This window comes from Arachis ipaensis, chromosome B10, assembly GCF_059453495.1.
Source record: "Arachis ipaensis isolate K30076 ecotype BB chromosome B10, ASM5945349v1, whole genome shotgun sequence".
Classification (NCBI taxonomy): domain Eukaryota; kingdom Viridiplantae; phylum Streptophyta; class Magnoliopsida; order Fabales; family Fabaceae; genus Arachis; species Arachis ipaensis.
In genome coordinates, this window is record NC_142435.1 from 4,513,664 (window position 1) to 4,532,681 (window position 19,018).

At 33.4% G+C, this 19,018-nt stretch overlaps 3 protein-coding genes across 3 annotated transcripts; all 3 read right to left on the reverse strand.

The window, feature by feature from the left end:
• Window positions 1-7,570: 7,570 nt before the first annotated feature.
• On the reverse strand, window positions 7,571-10,079 carry LOC107624374 (uncharacterized). The gene is made up of 4 exons (XM_016326872.3): window positions 9,621-10,079; window positions 9,450-9,522; window positions 9,079-9,144; window positions 7,571-8,566 (listed from the first exon to the last, which is right to left on the reverse strand). Exons 1-4 carry the CDS (start codon window positions 9,665-9,667, stop codon window positions 8,420-8,422), a joined length of 333 nt encoding a protein of 110 aa, XP_016182358.1. The 5' UTR covers window positions 9,668-10,079; the 3' UTR covers window positions 7,571-8,419.
• Window positions 10,080-10,841: 762 nt separating this feature from the next.
• Window positions 10,842-13,944, reverse strand: LOC107622931 (Eukaryotic translation initiation factor 3 subunit 7 (eIF-3)). Its single transcript, XM_016325011.3, has 2 exons — window positions 12,051-13,944; window positions 10,842-11,086 (listed from the first exon to the last, which is right to left on the reverse strand). Exon 1 carries the CDS (start codon window positions 13,755-13,757, stop codon window positions 12,054-12,056), a length of 1,704 nt encoding a protein of 567 aa, XP_016180497.1. The 5' UTR covers window positions 13,758-13,944; the 3' UTR covers window positions 10,842-11,086; window positions 12,051-12,053.
• A 1,329-nt stretch (window positions 13,945-15,273) lies between these two features.
• LOC107621611 (basic helix-loop-helix (bHLH) DNA-binding superfamily protein) lies at window positions 15,274-16,957 on the reverse strand. Its single transcript, XM_088503778.1, has 3 exons — window positions 16,729-16,957; window positions 16,105-16,476; window positions 15,274-15,695 (listed from the first exon to the last, which is right to left on the reverse strand). Exons 1-3 carry the CDS (start codon window positions 16,861-16,863, stop codon window positions 15,609-15,611), a joined length of 594 nt encoding a protein of 197 aa, XP_088359904.1. The 5' UTR covers window positions 16,864-16,957; the 3' UTR covers window positions 15,274-15,608.
• Between the last annotated feature and the right edge of the window lie 2,061 nt (window positions 16,958-19,018).

Below are 19,018 nucleotides of genomic sequence, written 5' to 3' on the forward strand. Positions count from 1 at the left end.
AGACTTTGGTTACTTTGGTTTTCTATTTGCTGAGGGACCTTAAAGTCTTTTCCCACTCTTCTTCATTCTGCATATGCCATATTCTAATCCATCCCTACGCGCACTCTAAGCTGTGTAACCCACTCAACCATAGTAGCTAGAATCTCGATTTAACTCTTAAAATCTTCCGATATTACGATTTTAAATGAGTTTATCGATTTTACGAAATTTGTACTAAGTCTGACGATTTTACGATTTAAATTTTGTTAAAATTTTACGTTTTACGTTTTTTATTTATTTTTTCAATTTCACGTAAAATCTCGATTTTCTCTACCTTGCACTCAACTATACATAGTTACATACATAATTACATATTACTCCCTCCTCCTTTACATTTTACTATATTAATAATTTGACGTATTTTAGTAAAAATTATTAGATTTTTTGTTTGATAGAGAGAATAATATTATATTATATTTATTCATTAATACAATTGACATACCAAATTCTTTCTAAAAAAAAACAGGCGTCTACTTATACAATTCTAGCAAAGGCAATAATTTTTCAGTGTTGGATTAAACTAATAAGAATCTAACATTAGTCTCCTTCAGCTTCAGGCTTCAGCCAGTTAACCTACGCGCATGTTGGCAGGTGATACCAATATATATCAATTGAGGTACTCAACTCTAATTTATGCATGGCAATATTAGTTTAAATTATATATTAAATTTTGTCAAAACGACAATTAATTATGAATATAAAGTGTGTATATATGTAATGGAAATAGACACACTTAGGGAAATATATTTAGGGGCCTGCTACACATACAAGTAAAAAGGCCGTACAAGTTTTACAAGTTATCAGCCCAAACTTCATTAACACGCGCATTAACTCATTTTGAATGGAGCGTAACTACACGCGCCCCACTCAAACGGTTTCTCTTCGTCTTCTTCTTCTTCTTCTTCTTCTTCTTCTCTTCTTCTTCTTCGTCTTCTTCTTCTTCCTCTTCCTCTTCCTCTTCCTCTTCCTCTTCCTCTTCTTCTTCTTCTTCGTTTTTTTTCCTATTTTCATGGTTTCTGAAATTCTTCTTATTCTTCTTGCTGCACGTTCTTCTTCCTCTTACTCTTCTTCTTCTCCTTTTCTTTCGTTTCTGCACGTTCTTCTTCCTCGTTTTCCTCTTCTTCTTCTTCATTTACGTCTTTTCTCTCTGTTTTCTCATTTTTTTTTTTCGATTTTTCATGGTAAAATCGTTTTTGAAGAAGAAGAAGCAGCATAAGATGAGGAGGAGAAAGAGAAAGAGTTCTGAATTATGCATAAGATGTACTTCAACGAATTTTGGGTGTATTTTCTTAAATTCTTTGGGTGTATTTTCAGTAACCCTTTGGGTGTATTTGAGTGATATCTGACTGATATCTATGGGTGTATCTGACTCATATCTATGGGTGTATCTTACTGATATCTATGGGTGTATTTTTCATTTCAGAAAAAATGGCAAGCATTACAGAAATACACCCAAACGATTACATAAAATACACCCAAGAGATTACAGAAATACACCCAAACGATTACATAAAATACACCCAAGAGATTACAGAAATACACCCAAACGGTTATAGGAATTCACCCAAACGATTATAGAAATACACCCAAAAGATTACAGAAAATACACCCAAAGGATTTAAAGAAATACACCCAAAATCATGCATAATTCAGAACTCTTTCTCTTTCTCATCCTCATCTTCTGCTACTTCTTCTTCTTCAAAAACAATTTCAAAGCTTGATGTCAAAAAATAATAGAAATCGAGAATAACGAAGAAAGAAAACAGAGAGAAAAGCACGTAAATGAAGAAGGAGAAAGAGAAGGCAAGAAACAAAAGAAAAGAAGAAGAAGAAGAGGAAGAGGAAGAAGAACGTGCAGCAAGAAGAAGAAGAAGGTGTAATGAAAACGTGCCGTAACAGTATGTGGAGGAACTAACGTCAACGACGAAGAACAAACCATTGAGAAAGGAGGAGAAAAGAACGATCGAAAAAGAAGGAGAAGAAGAAGGGATGTAGCGCGTCGTACGTGGAGCAGCGCGTAATTTGATTTTATTGTTTAATGAACTTGTAAAGCATACAAGCCCTAATGACTTGTATGCAGAGCTTTTCCCATATATTTATATTAAAATCCAACTCTGGATTTGGATTTGTTTGATTTCCTTTTTTTTTGTAATGTCTATTTGAGCGATTTAATGAGGTATGAAGTTTAATGTCTATTTTTTTTAGACTTTATATTCCGATGTCTATAAAACAAAAATTTGAGGGATTTAATAAGATATGAGGTTTTCATGATACATTATTATTTGATTTATTAGTCAATATAACAATAATGTTAAAAAAAATAATAATTTAAAGTTATTTTATTTAATTTAATATTTATAATTTTATGTATATAATATTAAAAATTATATATTTATTATATTTAATATTATATATTTATTTTAGAAATAATTAATGAATATAACATAAGATAAAGTTAGACTGATTTAGATTAATTTTTTATTATTTATCAAATATTTTTGTTAATATAATTAAGCCTTATTAAGATTCTAGCTTTGACTGCAATTTATTATTAATAATTTTTCCATAAATATTAAATTATTTCCAGAACAAATTCTTGCCAACGATATTTTCATGACAGCTATATATACTAACGTTAAGGTGTGGAAAATGAATATCTGTAAAATAAAAATATGTAATTTTTTATGCAAATATGGAATAAGATAAAATTAAAACTTATTATCAACTTTTTTTTTATGCTGTCATTGTCATATTATTAAAAATATTTGAATTCACTGAAGACTGAACTGCAACACAAAAGGACACAAACATGGTCATATTTAATTATTTATGAACATCTTTTGTTTTTTTGTTTTTGGTACATGTATCTTTGCTTTTCAACCGCATTAGATTATCTTTGACCGTCAAAACTGAGATCAATTACGACATTTACTAATTCTTCTTAGCGTTAGATTATATCATTGACCATCAAATTAAAACCATTTATTTCTTCCTTCAACGAAATATTTAATTAAAATTTTGACTACATTAATTATCAGAATAAAAAATGAATCAATATAGATTGAGTTTTACTCGTTGAGATTATCAATATGAAAAAGAATAAAGAACTTAAGTTTTTAATTTATGTATTACTTACAAATTTTTTTAAAATATTTTTCTACCAAACATTGTTGGATATTGATTTAGATTACCTTTACTAAAAAATTTTAATAAATATATTTTAGATACATTGAAATTTTAATTATTTAAATTTTCTACAAAAATTATATTAAGTGCCTTAATTAAAATCCTTAAAATATTAACAGTATATTAATTATTGAAAATTCTAACTCAGCTTCTTACTTATTTTTCTAATATTTAAAAATAAAAAATCAAATATATTATTTTTAAAAATATAAAAAATATTTAAAATTAAAAAATAATTAAAAATATTAAGATTTTTAATATAAAAAATATTATGTATATACTAAAATTATTTATTAAAATAATCACTATATATATATATATATATAATTTAATTTATTTTAAATATATATTTTATATTTTAATATATATTTTATATAAATATTTATTTTTAGTGTACATCTAATCATGATTATTTTGATATTTTTCATGGTGAAAACTCAAGTACAGTCGACTTCACGTGAAGTTGATAACTGAGAGTCGCTAGATAATTTGACTAATTTAACTAAATTTTCATGTAATGACTCTCAGCTATTAACTTCACGTAAAGTCGACTACACCTGAGTTTTTACCATTTTTCATACTACTTTTTATGTAGAATAACCTTTAGAAAGTAGCAAAGGCATATAAATGATTGAAGAAGAAGGAGCACGCGCCTAAAGCGCGGTGTGGAGGGAAAGAAGAGAAGGGTGAGAAGTCTGAAATGGTAAGGTTCAATTGGTGAAATTTGGAATTTTAGAGAAACACGTGAGTGGGGATATGGCAATGGCAATACAAAGATGTGGGGTTGATGCAGTCATACACAGAAAGCGTCAAAATGTTTTTAATATTTGCCATTGACTCTCTCACACCCTCACTAACCTCTACTAACCTTATCTCTACCTACACTCATTTTTCTTTCTAATTTAATTCTTTTCTAAATATTCTCTTAAGTATTAGTAAATAAATTTAGACATATGAATTACTTTTAAGATTTTGAAACATTAGATGGTTTGAGTTACAGAGGAAAAAAAGGACTTGTAAAGTAATTCTTTGAGGATTTAATTTTATTTTGTATTTTGTATAGCACTTACTTGATTATTTATAAGTCTTTAGAAGAAGAAATATAGACGTTAACTTTTTATTTTTGGAAATTTTAAAATTTAAGATTAAAAAAATTAGTTGAGATTGCCTAAAGACTTTTTAGTTGAACTTAGAAATAGTTCATACTATAATATCCAAACCTTACTTTTTTTTTAACCTTAAAGAAAAAAAAAAGAGTATTTATAAACATCATACTTTTATATATAGAAATAACTAACAGCCTAACACATACATATTTGATTAATGCTAACAACTCCTGTGTTACATTTTTGGTGTATCCTATTCCTATGAACAAACCTCATCAATAATTTTAGAACAAACCACTACATTACTCTTATAGCTACTACCAATCTATGTCCCACAGGGTCATGCAAAAAAAATTTACGTATAGGTGGTGTTTCTATCTACTATAAATTTATTTGGTACATGCCAGTTACAGATTCTTAGGGATTTAATCTTACTAAATATTGTAAACCCTGTGATATCTAGTTTTGTTTGGTAGACATCAAAGTAGTGGTTAATTGGGATAAAAATTTATTATGTTTCTAAATTAAGATTCATAAAGAATATGCATGTTGTACAAATGTTTTAGACTTTTAGTTTATCCTTCCATGTTAAGACTCTTCTAGTGGAGGTAGTTATAATTTGTCTTTACATGTTAAAACGTTAATAACTCCTATTAACAATCTCATCATACACCATTACATGTATTAATGGGTCAAATTGCATGAGTAGCACAAGACAATTTTATTTAAAAAGAGTAAAGTATTGTTTTTGCCTTCAAGGTTTGGGGTAAATCCTATTTATGTCCCTAACGTTTATATCGTCCTATTTGTATTCCTAACGTTTATAAAAGTGATTTAATGTTATTCTGCGTCAATTACACATCATTGGCACTTTAGTTTAAATTTTAAAAATCTCTTCTTGAAGTTATAATACAAATGTCTGGTATAGAATCGATGATCCACTCCGAAAATTGAAACTAATTCCTACAATATTTACATAATTCACTTTTCTAGGGACATAATTGAATCTAAACACAAATAGTGGGTATAATATTAAAATCGAACACATTCAAGTGAGACCTAATTGAGAATGAATACATTCAAGTGAGAATAATTGAAAAATATAATCTGATTTGTTAGTATAATTGATAGTAAGATAACATTGAATCACTTTTATAAACGTTAAGGATACAAATAGGACAATTTAAACGTTAGGGACACAAATAGGACTTACCCCAAACGTTGGAAATAAAAACTATACTTTACTCTATTTAAAAATAATAATAAGATATGAGTCCTTTAAAAGATGTTATTTTTGATAAATTTGGAGTTGTTTAATTAGGTAGTATTTATTTTCAAATACTAGAATTGAAATTAAGGAACTAAAATTTAATATTGTATTTAGTAGTCAGAAATTAGAACTAAAATTTCAATCCCTTTAATATTTTTAAAAAGTGAAAACAAAAAAACTGCAATTTCTAAAAATTGAAAATTTAATATTTTAAACCAAACATGATAATTATACATAACTCTTAATCTAGTATATTTTACATAAAACATAATACAGACGGTTAATCTCAGTTTCTTTTTTAAATGCAATTTTAAGGCAGGAATGAATAGTTTTTTTTAATCTTTTTCCGTGCAATAATGTATATCAATGATTAAAAAAATGATTTGACTATAGGAAAGGATTACGTGTAACTGAAGTTGAAAAAACTGATTAATAATAAGGACATTAGAGAAAAGAGAGAACAATCTTATGAAACACATACTCTTGCTTTTTCACAAGTCAGAGCCTATTGATGCCCACTTTGAAGTTTATACTTAAGGAAGTAATTCCCAATTCCAGGATCCTAAGCTACCAAACAAGAGCAGGAGAAAAAGCAAAAGTGATTGCAGAATCCAATTCCATTCCCATTTTAATTTATACAAGCCAGGGGATAAAACAATACCGAAAATGCTGTAAAAATAGTAGGATATTGGAAAAAGAAGGGACCACAATAAAATCTATAAGTGCAACAAGCATACCAGAGTATATTAATTGAAGTGCTGTAATTTCTTTTTTTTTTTTTTTTTAATAAAAAAAAGAGTCCATTTATGTATAGGATAGTGCCAGATGCATGCAGCCACTCAACACGTTTGAAACAATTTTGATTCCAAATTTCCATTGAATTGACAAGCTTGCACCATGAAAACGAAAAGCTCTTTCATTTTTGCACAAGGTCGGTTCATATTACTACTACTGTTATAAACTGCTATTTCCACTTTAAGCAATATGAAGTCATGTATAAAATCTAGGTGTACTTGATTTTTTAAAATCATCTCTGACTTTGTGGTGTATTATAAGTGACACATCTTTTAAAAATATGATTTTTAGAAAATTTATGAGTGAAAGATATTTTTCATTTGGTGAGTTAATTTTTGGGAATAAATTAAAAATTAATTTAATTGTTAATATGACATTAAAATCTATATGATTTAATCTAGTTGAACCACTCACATATGTAAAAAATGTGTAATATAAATTTTATAGTAGTTGGCCAAATATTGTTAGCAATAAATTTCATAGCTTAAGTCCTTTGGGCTCATCATCCAGCATGGTGATTTGCTACCTTTCTTACATTATTTATTGTTTTGGGGGACAGGGGAAGAAATATTTGAATGCTTTGTACTGATATAGAATTTCACGCATTATTATTTGCCTACGCTATATCTCATATATATTGATTATTACATGCTCTAACTCAACTCCAAGCCTTTACTTTGCATCTTGAGATGATAAGTCTTGCATCTCTAGAGGCATTGAAATTCTATTAGTAAAGAGTGTGGAAATTTGATTTGATCAACATAACACAGACTGGTATTGACAGAATTCTATTTGCCTGTGCCACGTGCTTAATCTCCTTTACATCCTATGATGTAAAATGATGTAATATCTTTTAGAAAACATTTCAAGTGTACCGGAGAGTACCGGTGCACCAGTTGTTTTAACCGTTGATTTCAATTAATATATATTATATATATTTTTTATAATTCAGATCAACGGTTAAAACAACTGGAGCACCAGTACTCCTGGTGCACTTGAAATGTTTCCTATCTTTTATAGTTTTATTAACATACAAGGACATCTTTACCCTCACACAAATTGAAATAAATAATCTATTTAATTAACAAACTCGAAACTGAGTGCAATTTCAACATCATCAAACTAAGAGTAGTATCATAGCTTCATCGATCCATAGCTAAAAAGGCAAAGATCATTTTGTCCTGCACATTGCAGTGAAAATTTTTTCATAACTTTTGCACTACCAAGAAAATGCATTCATTTACAAAGAGTAAGCTATAAAAAAAAAAAAACAAAACAAAACAAAGGATATAGAGTAAAGAAAGATCTATTTCATTTCCCCTAAAACTAATTTGTTCCAAATTTATGAGTGAATGAATGAATCTAAACTATGTCCTCACTGTTTGTCATGGGCTTCTATAAGATCTCCTGTACAAAATAATAGTGCAGAAGATAAAAGAATTGAGCTAAAGATGGATTAGAATTAGAAGTAGAAAGAAAGAAGTCTGATGAAACTGACCAACCCGACCCAGAACCAAGCTACCAAGACCACCCAATACCAGAAGCAACAGAAGGACCAGGCCCAACTAGTAGGAGGATGAGAAATGCCCCATTTTGGGTGAGGGACTACTATATGGGAAAATAGAGTGAGAGTAGAGTAGAGAACAGTCAGAACACTGAGTGAGGGGACCGTTCAGTTAGTTAGAGTACTGGAAAATATATTGTAAGGGGAGTGAGAGAATGGGGTTAGAAGAATTAGTTGATGCTCAAGGAGTCACATTCCGAGACTCGAAAGGGAAAATAGGGTGCTGTTATTGCATTTTGTTGCTGCATTTTTCTTCAATGCAATCCATATTCATCTTCCATTTATGTTCACTTAATTGTTGCTTGTAATTCAAGTGTGAGGCTAACAAAGTTACTAGTGCAGGAGATTTTATTATGAAATTCTCCAGACCAGTGAAATATGTATTGAAGTAAGAGAATGAATAAATCCAATTCTCTCCACAATTCTACCAATTTCTCTCACTCATTCTGTTATTTTCTCTTATCTCCTCCTATAAGTGTATCGAAAAGGAGTGATTTCCCTTTGTTGCCCTCGAGTTTCTATACTGCTGGGGTGTGTAACAGCTTCGTTATTGTTAGTTTCTGTTAAAGCTCCAATATTACCAGCAGCATTGGAATTGGCATCACTCTGCACACAAGTATACATAAATAAATAAACATATTTGAAGCTAAATATATAATACATATGGAATGCACCTCCAATGACACAGGAGGGGAAATTCTAGATTACAACTACTATAATCTGTATGTTAATTCATGCTCATTCATTTTATGCGCCACAAATAAAACAGAAAAATGTATCTTTTAGTAAGATTATCCACATTGAAGAATGTACAATTACTAATTAAATCTTTTGGACAAACTCAGTAATCGAAAAAAAAAAATTAGAATAAAGCTGTGTCCATCCAAACAAAACAACTATGCAGGATTTATTTCTTGATATTAAAAGATTTAGATAGATATGACACCAATCATCCTACCAGAATTAGAGCATACTACAAGTGTTTTATGTACTTAAAGATAATCTATCAAAATGGTTTTTATGGAAGCGGTGAGAATCAAAGTTAGGTCCTTATGGGATTCAAATGATCAAACCCTAAACCTAAACTGTAAACGAGATGAGATGAGTGATCAAGATACCTTTTTAGTTAGACCATGAGCTGACATAACTTCATAGAGCTTGTGCATAAGCATTTCTTCTTCGACCTATTAATTAGAACTCCATAACTTAGTGATGAATTAATACAAACATGTCACAGAAAAATAAATCATTATTCGGAAATTCATTGATACATGCCACCAGAAATCAGTATCACAGTCCCAATATAAACCAGAAAGTACTTTCTCTCTTACAAACATCACATTTGTTATTTGTTATTGAAAAATGCATCAAACTAGGACTATCTAAATGAAGAATGTAATTTCTATTTCAAAGAGAATAGCTAAAATAGTAAAAAAACACAAATTAAATTAGATACAGGAAAATTCAAGGGTAGTGCCAAGCAAAGAACCTGAAGTTTTTGCGATTCATGGAGCATTGATCTGTAGGCTTCCATAAGGATCTCATTCTGCTTATCCATATGCCTATTTTAACATAAAAATCAGAATCAAACTAGGTTCCCAAAAAAACAAAATAAATTGAAGAAAAAAAAGAAGCACGGCGCAGGTTGAAGGGAAAGTACTTCAATAACTCTGAGGAGTAAGTTGGATCAAATCTTCCAGGTTCCATGGTAAAAGAAAGAAATTGAGGTTTCGAACTGGAATAATTTCTGTGGAAAAAGAAGCAATCAAATTGAAACGAAAGATAGGTATGAATCCGCTGGAATGGCTAAATTCCAAATTCAATTCGAGCAATCACTCTCTTTACTGCTTGCAGCATGTGTTTAGAGAAGGAAACTAGGGTGTTTTTCTTTTTTTGGTCATGGACCCGGGCCAATACAGAAGCTCCAAGTCCCCAACCCGACCCGGAAATAAAAAACCTGCGTTTCCCTCATCAATGGATGCAGTAGCCATCTTCCTCTTATCACCCGATCGTCTTCATCCTCGCCGTGACAGCTCCCGCACCTTCCAGCTTCTCATCATGCAGCGAAGACCTCTCCTCCCATTCCCCGGTTTCGTTTTCAACCCAAACTTACGAGTCCGGTTAACACCAAAACCTGGGACATCATCTTTTGGGTTGCCATCCATGTACTGTGTTTTTTTTTGGCCCAAAAATTTAAACATATCCCCAAAGAGAGTGAAATTCCACAGAATGGCCCAATAAAGAAATTTAGCTGATTCCTAATTGAACTTGAGATTTTATTTAACAATGAGTTAACCCCTATTCACAATTCTTAATTGCCAAATTTTCTACGTGATACCCTAATTGATCGAAGACTCTACGTGGTTCTGATTGGCATTTGTTAGATAATTATTGATTAATAACAAATACAATAGTGGTTTGGATCATCAATCATCGATGATTGAGTGGTTCAAATTGCAATTTGACATATAAATTACAATTGAGTTGCCTAATTGTCTTCGCCGGCACTTTGAGTTGGATTGGGATTTGCTTAGGTAATGAATGGTTACTAACACATGAAGATGATGCTTTAGATCATCAATCACCAATGATTATGTTGTCGAAGTCGAACCCCAAATTTTTAATAATGAAATCACCGTTTAATTTGTTTCGTGTGGCATTTTGTTCTATTACCACCTAAATTTGATGCATTTCACAAATCCTACAAAGTGTATTTCTGGAATTAACATGTAAATTCAAGTCATTTCACCAAAGTTGTGAAAATAATTGGAGACCACCGAATAATTCCAAAAGGAGTTGTTATAGTTTACCTGAACATCTAAGCTTTTGTCTAGTAAAGAAAGGAGGGGGTGAAAAACAAAGCCGAAGTACACGAGCAAGGTACAACCATATAAATGTCAAAACATAACATATAAATATAAATAATAAACATCTCATGCTCTATGAATTTTGGTTCCATAGACCGTATCCGTAACAGCAAAAACTTGCCCCCCCACCGGGCACTGGTAAAGGACATAGAGGGAAAAATAAACTCTAAACGGGCACTTGGAAAGGTGAAAAAGAAAATAGAAAACAATTGAAAGCGCAGAACCACACCAGTGCTCCTAGTTGAAGAGCCGCTAACCTCTGAAAAGTGAAAACACAATCAAATATTACTATTAGCATAAATTAGGTTCTGATCATGACTTGTGTACATCAAACAAGAGAAAACACGATTAAATATTACTATTAGCTTAAATTAAGTTTTAATCCAATTAAACGGCATTTATGTCCAAACACCAGATAGAACAAAAAAGTGACCAATGCCCAAACAATGAATATACTACAAGAGTTAAATTCCCAATACAAAGTTTAATTTCAAGGCATTATCGGCATAAAAATCTAGTTGTCCTCAATCAAGTGCTTTCACGTAAATGAAGATGATATTTGACATATCAGGATTAAATAACCTCATATAAAACTCAAACCCATGTAAATCAGAAACCATTCGTCCCAAGTGCAACACAGGTTTTACAAATCAACGGTGTCCACTTGAATATTTTATTTATTGGGTGCAGCCCTTCTCCGTACCATGTGTTAACGCATGATGCTTAGGCACCGGGCTGCCCTTTTTATGGGAAAAGGTTGGTAAACCACAAACAAAGCAAAGGCATTGAAGTGGTGCACCACAGGCGTTGAAAAGCTTAATTTTATCTTAGCTACGCAAGTATTGATAGAGAAGCCTGAAAGTATAGGATATGCATAAATAGGTTTTCCCTCACCACCTAGAAATTCCAACAAGCATGTGGCAGAGAAGAATGCAGCAAACACCAAAATCCTAAAGAAGCCTAAAAGACATCTACCACAGATTATAAGAATGTTCACATAAATTACTCCCATAAAGTCATAATCTCACATACTTAAAATAGGCATCACCAGCTTTTTCCAAATCATCAATCTATTTGTTCATTCACTCAAACTAAGCAACTATAAGGGGCCAATCCTCGCAATAGAGTCACAAAGCATTGAAAAACGCAAACAATTTCCCAAATGAAAAAAACATGAACAGCACGAAACAAATTAGAGCATGAACCTGAGTTCATTCAATTACCTTCTAAGCTTGATCATCTATCTCCTTAGCCTCGGCCTCGTTTGCAGTAACATTTGTATCTACACCATCAGCACCCTCTGCTGGAGGTTGAACTTGTTCCTCCTCAGGAAGTGGCTCCTCCACATAGTCGTTTTCAAATGCATCGGGTGGGACCTCATAGATCCTAACCTGCGGCTTAGACGGGTCCTTCACAAGAACATACTTACCCTCATTGAGCTTCATGCACAAGTCTACAATAGACTTAACAATTCCCCACATATTAGACGTGTTCAAATTGATTTGCGCCGCAAAGTCCCTAGGCTTGTACCCAACCACAGCCAAAATCACATGATTGAAATGGTCACGGGGATGGATTCTAGACACATATCCCAGCTTCATCATATCGGCGCCGGCCAACAGCGCCTGCGCAGTCCATTTAGCCAACTTATTAGCATTGTTCTTGAGCTCAGTGGCCAACACAGCTCCCCTTTGAGTCTCCAACTTCTGCCTCCAATCGACACCGGAATACTTGGGATCAAACTCATTCAAAGCATTCAAAGTAAGGAAAGACTTGTTCTTATTCAGCTCAAGAACACTATGCACCTCACATCTCGCCACGAGATACATATCATTATCGAGCTTCCACCTCCTATACCTATAGGCCACAGATGCAACTTCCTCGCCCTCGTTAGCAAAAGGATTAGGTTCATCGAAACTCACCTTGTTTCCGTCCCTAACAAGAACCTGTTGAGAGAAATTCTGGTTAATATAAGCAGCTTCAACACTCAACGAATGTGCAGAGTTGATATCATCCTTAGCCTCGGGAAGAGGCTCTTGGGAAGTTTCATGAACAGAGAGCAAATCAAGCTGGGAGCCATCACGCTTATCAAAGAACAACTTGTTCCCAACGCGCTGCACAACGATGTCCCATGAATAAACCGACCTAGGGGCGCACATGAGTGTGGAGAGGATAGTGTCAGTTGCAAAAACAGTCGCCTTGTCCTCGTTGGCGAGCCTGCGAATAACGGGATCATCAGTGGTGGTGACTTTGAAGAAGTTGCGATTCTTGAATCGCTCCAGGCGGCGCTCGTTCTTCGGTGTGATGCGGTCGTAGGTGCGGTCGTAGTACTCAAGAGCACCGCATAGGAGGAGATCTTCGGGGTCAGGGACGGAGAACGAGAGCTTTGAGAAGGTGGAGAAGGGGATCTGGTCGTGCATGTTCCATTCCGGTTGGATATCGACGGACGATTTGAACACGGCGGCTTCGCGGCGGTTGGCGTTGGCGTTTGAGCGGTTGAGGTGGTAGAGGCGATCGCGGCGGGCACGTTCCTTCTCGGCCTCGCGCTTTCGGGCCTCGACTTCCTCGTCGCGGCGCTGGGGGAGCTGGCGCTGCTGCTGGAAGCGCCACTTTGGGCCGAATTTGGGCCTTGGAGGGGGCTTACCGTCAACGAGGCGGAAGGAGGAGTCGTCATCAGCGGAGGCAGGGAAGGAATCGTCGTTGGAGAAGTCGAATACGGAATCGGCGGGGTTCTTAGGGCGGGACGGGTTGTTGAAGTTGCGGGTCCAGTCGGCAATCCGGCCAAGCTTGTCAGAGCGAGAGAAGGGAGCGAATGGTACGTTCAGTGGCAGGTTGCTGTTGGTAGTGGCGGCGGCTGCAGCGGCGGATTCCGGAGGGCCCCAGCCGTCCGGGTTGAATGGAACGGGGCCAACTTCGAAAGCTCCAACCATTGGTGGAATCAAGGATTCAATCTACGGAGAAGAGTGGTTCTTCAGTGTGTTGCTATGGCAGCAGAATCTGACTCCCAAAACCCTAGATTAGGATTCAGGGTTGCCTTTTTTGTTATATGCTTTTGGGCCTGGGCTCTCTCTGCTTCTAATGGACGAAAACAGTAACATAATATTATAAGAAACTTCGACCCAAACAAAAACAATTAATTTCCTGACCAAAAAAAAAAAACAATTAATTTGAGATGAACTTTTTTGGGGGTACTGATTTTAGATAAGATATATTATACTAAAATAATTTAAAAGATTTGTTCTAATTTAATTTTGGCGGATCATATCATATTTAATGTGGTTTAATTTTGATTTGAATAATATTATGTGTTTTCTTTTTTTTTTTACCAAAGATAAGAGACTCGAACCCGCAACCTCTTAATTGAGTATGGGGAGACTATGTCATTTGAGCTATTACTCATTGGCATATTATATTTATATGTTTTCTTATATTTTTAATAATTAACCTATTTCACTCGGTTACTTCTCACATTTACCTATAAATAAATAAAATAAATATATTTTTTATTTTTTTAGATATTTCTATTTTTATATTTCGTTTTTTATCTTAATTTAAACTGAAGATTAAAAAAAAATACTCATAAATTTCGTTTTACACTGGTTACTTATCTCGTGTATAAATAAGATATGTTAAAAAATATCTTTTAAATAATCTCTTATTCAAATTTTAAATTTTAAAATTGATACAATTAATAACAAATATGTCATGTTTGATTTTTGTGTAGATATTTTTTTTATTTGTCCATGTTATTTTTTATTTTTAGGGTTTACCAAAGATAAATTCTAAATCTTTTAGACATATATAGAACTCTGATATGATATGAAATACTAATTTCAAAAATTTAAACTGATAAGAGAAGACAACATTAATAAATATATTTCTAACACAACAATCACTAATAGTGAATTAAATTATTTCCATTTTATTAAATATATATATAAAAAATATGGAATTCGTTAAAATAAAAAATATATCAAATATTACATTATATTACATAATCAATAATTCTGTAGTTGATAAAATTAAAAATATCAACTAATTAAGTATATTCTCTCTTTTTATAAAAATGATTGATTACATAGTATTAGATAAAAAAATTATTGGTAACTATTATTTTTATAACAAACCATATCATAGCTAATCTTTGGGTTCTTTTGTATGTCCACTACTTAGCATGGAGGTTATCTTGCATGCATTCGGACAAATGCAGTGATTATCAGTCAATAACATATATCATTTTGCTGATACTTATTAGTTACCAAATCTATATCTTAGAATATCATCATTTAATTATTCTAAGGAGTATAGAAATATTTGTCCAAATTTTATATATATATATTGATTTTCAAGAAATAATCGCAAGTAAAGTTTTTGAAGTAATAATATAGCAGCAAAAAGTCAAATATTAACAACCTCTGCAGTACATCTTCCAGCTTCCCAATACAATCAAAGAACACCTTTATAATTGACTGGGAAATAACCATTACTAATTTAGAGAACAAAAGAAAAACATTGAAAAACACAGCCATTCATGAATCTTGTCCATAATTGAATCACGTAGGAAGCAAGAAAGCATGCCCTAATAACTATATATTAAGACTATTAGTATATAAAACACCAAGCTTTATATATTTATGTAGGCAATTAATTGACCAATCTCATCACATACATATATGTGGCTTAAATTAATAACGGGTCATCTTTTCGTTTTATCCAACAAAAACATATACCAAAATCAGAACATTCAAAACTCGCTAACTAGCTAGATTGCCATGAAATTACTAAAAGGGACAATAAGTAGAATCATTCACAAACTTCTTCAGTCTCTCTGATATCCTCGCAGCAGCTCCATTGCCATACTCCCCTACCTGCTCATCACAATAGAGACTAATCTTTTAGAAATTATTCCAAGTCACACATTTTTCAACTATACTACTTATAAGGAAAAAAATCGCCAAATCAATTACAAATATAAAATATTATGTTAAAATATAAAATATCCACTAAAAATTTACAAAAAAATACAGATATAAATTTAAAAATTGATTTTTTTAAGTATATATAGTATTTAAAAAGGTGGAAACTCAGGTGTAGCCTACTTCACGTGAAGTTGATACCTGAGAGTCGTTAAATAATTTGACCGATTTGACTAAATTTTCATCTAACGACTCTCAGGTATCAACTTCACGTGAAGTCAATTTCACCTAAATTTTTACCATTTAAAAAATGTTAAAAGACCATCAGAATTTATTGTTTTGGGGCATCAATTAGAATTACCTGACAGTGCATTGTATGGAAAACAGCATGTTGAACAACCTTGTAACTGGCGCTAACAACATCTGCACCTTCTTCATGAAGAACACGAATGGCCTCAATGAACATGAAATAATGAGAATCCAAGGCAGTTATGAGAACAACCATTAAGGTGAATCCCATTTGTTGGATCTCAATTTGTGGAGATCTAATCCCAATAACATTATTATTATTGCCACTACCACCGTTTCCTAATATGCCTCTATTATTTGGTATTTGATGAATTGTTCCTAATAATGTGTTCTTCTTTTCCTTCATTTTCTCCAGCTTCACCTGTAACTTCTTTATGTAGTTTGTGGCTTCCTCTAGCTGATCCGGCAGCGAAGAAATTCTCTCCTGCCAAAAATATTTATTATAGGAAGAGTTTTAAGTATATCGAAAACACTGGTGTTCCAATTATTTCAACCGTTCATTTTAATTAATATATATTATATATATTTTTTATAATTTATATCAACGGTTAAAACAACTAAAACATCGGTGTTTTCGGTACACTTGAAATTTTTTCATTATATATATATAGTTAACTCAATGATGAAAGCATATATAAATATAAATATAAATATATATATATATATATATACATACCCTTGAGGTTTGAGGAGGGAGAAGAGAATTGAGGTTGGAGTAGAGTGCCTTCATTTGGTTTCTTCTTTCTCTCTCAATGAACTTTCTCTCAGTTCTGGTGGAGCAAGTAGAATCAGGGTGGTGCTTGTTCTCCATCAATCAATGTGTTGTGGCACCTCTAACTCTCTAAGTCCCTCACTACACTTCACAAACAGACAATAATCATTTCAACTTCAAATTGAAATTCAAAAGGGAAATGCTAGCTACCTTACTTATATAATCACTTTACAAGATTAACATACAGTAAAAATGTTAAATGTCTTATGAGTTAAATTAATCTTTTGTGAAGTAATGTCGTATGGCGTAAATTATTTTGTCGTTTAACTAGTGAGTCCGTATTTTTTACTCAAAATAGTCTATTTTTATTCATTTTAAATTTTAAATTTTAATTGGACTTTTATAATAACAAATGTTGACTTCTTAGACGTTATTTTCTTGCATACTTGTTGGTTACTTTGTAACACACATGCATTTAATTGATAAAAGAGACAAACTTAAGCACTTCATTTATATTCGCCAATTTTTTTAGTCAGTAGTACAATATTTTTAGGGCAAAAAACAATTAAGTCAATGGAAGAACAATATTACATGAATCAGTCAATCTAAAAATAGCTTCATGAATCAGTCAAACCAGATTTCTATGTAATTCGAAACAGCTGAATTCGAATTACATTTGCACATAATTCAAATCAAAATAACTCGAATTATAATCGAACACAAGCCCACACTAATTCGAATCTACATGATTCGAATTATAAAAAAGCATAATTCGAACTAGGTTGCTTCGAATTATACTTGTGCACCATTTTTCAAGTAGTTCGAATCTAGTTGATTCGAATTACTCACAATTTGCTTCAAATAGTAATTTGAATGGGGTTGATTCGAATTACAATGGATTCGGCTATATAAGGAGTTCGAACCCACCTCATTCGAATCACTTTTCCATTCTCATACCCCACCAAATCCCAAAAAAAAAACGGCCCAGATTCGCTCCGACAAAGACTCGATCAGAATATTCCGCCGATGGGGGACGATCCGGAAAGGCTATATCGTTTAGACGGAGTTGCTCATATAGTCGGGGTCATCAACGACGAGGTTAGTAGATAGAAAAATTTGTGATAGTGGTTTATCTGAATTAGTGGTGTCGAATGCGGTTTTGTCGGCGGTTTATGTTAGTGGTATTGCAAGCGGTTTATTTTAGAGGTTTTGCATGCGGTTTTGTTAGTGGTTTCTGTGAGTGATTTTTGTTAGTGGTATTGCATGCGGTTGATTTTAGTGGTTTTGTATGTGGTTTTGTTGATGGTTTATGTTAGCGGTTTATGTTGGTGGTGTTGGAAGTGGTTTTGCATGTGGTTTTCGTAAGTGGATTTGCATGTGGTTTATGTTAGTGGTTTACGTTAGCGGTTTATACATGCGGTTTTGCTAGTGGTTTATTATAGTGCCTTTGTATGTGCTTTTTGTTAGTGGTTTTCATAAGTGGTTTATGTTGTTAGTTGTTTTTGTTAGTGGTTTTGTCGGTGGTTCTAATTATGCGGTCCATGTAATGCGCTGCGCCAGCGATGCATCTCGAGCATGCGGCGGTAGCAGGGAATGCGACTCGATGAGAGGTACGTTCCGTATTTACAGATGGCCGGATTATACCATCTTGCGAGACTGAACGATAGATGGTTCTGATTAGATGAGCACCTTGTCAGTGCCTTCATCGAGCGGTGGCGTCCGGAAACGTACACCTTCCACATGCCGTTCGGAGAGTGCACGATCACACTTCAGGACATGGCGTACCAGTTGGGGTTGCCAGTGGACGGGCGCTATATCAGTGGTTGCCTAACATATTTCCAGATATACATCCAGGGTGGCCGTCCAGCTTGGGTGTAGTTCCAGGAGTTGCTTGGAGTGATTTCTCCTGCGAACCAGGTTCAGAAGTTCGCAGTAAACTGCACCTGGTTCCAGGAGACTTTTGGAGAGTGCCTCGCGGGAGCCGATAAGGAGACTGTGCGGCGCTTTACTCGTGCCTATATCATGATGTTGTTGGGCACTCAGCTGTTTGCCAACAAGTCCGACAACCGTATTCACATCAGATGGCTACCCTATGTGGTTAGGCTTCAGGAGATGGGTGGCTACAGCTGGGGGTCGGCAGCACTAGCATGGTTGTACCGGTGCATGTGCCAAGTGGCCAACAGACATGTGGTGAAGTTAGCTGGACCGTTACAGCTACTCCAGTCTTGGATCTTTTGGCGCTTTCCTGGATTTA

Bases quoted from the DNA above. Each gene is read 5' to 3' on its own strand.
- LOC107624374 (XM_016326872.3), bottom strand. From the start codon at position 9,667: ATGGAACCTGGAAGATTTGATCCAACTTACTCCTCAGAGTTATTGAA. The intron at 9,523-9,620 runs GTACTTTCCCTT...ATGTTAAAATAG, and splicing joins TACTCCTCAGAGTTATTGAA to GCATATGGATAAGCAGAATG. The intron at 9,145-9,449 runs GTTCTTTGCTTG...TCTAATTAATAG, and splicing joins ATGAATCGCAAAAACTTCAG to GTCGAAGAAGAAATGCTTAT.
- LOC107622931 (XM_016325011.3), bottom strand. From the start codon at position 13,757: ATGGTTGGAGCTTTCGAAGTTGGCCCCGTTCCATTCAACCCGGACGGC.
- LOC107621611 (XM_088503778.1), bottom strand. From the start codon at position 16,863: ATGGAGAACAAGCACCACCCTGATTCTACTTGCTCCACCAGAACTGAG. The intron at 16,477-16,728 runs GTATGTATATAT...TATTTTTGGCAG, and splicing joins TCCCTCCTCAAACCTCAAGG to GAGAGAATTTCTTCGCTGCC. The intron at 15,696-16,104 runs GTAATTCTAATT...TGTGATGAGCAG, and splicing joins TCCATACAATGCACTGTCAG to GTAGGGGAGTATGGCAATGG.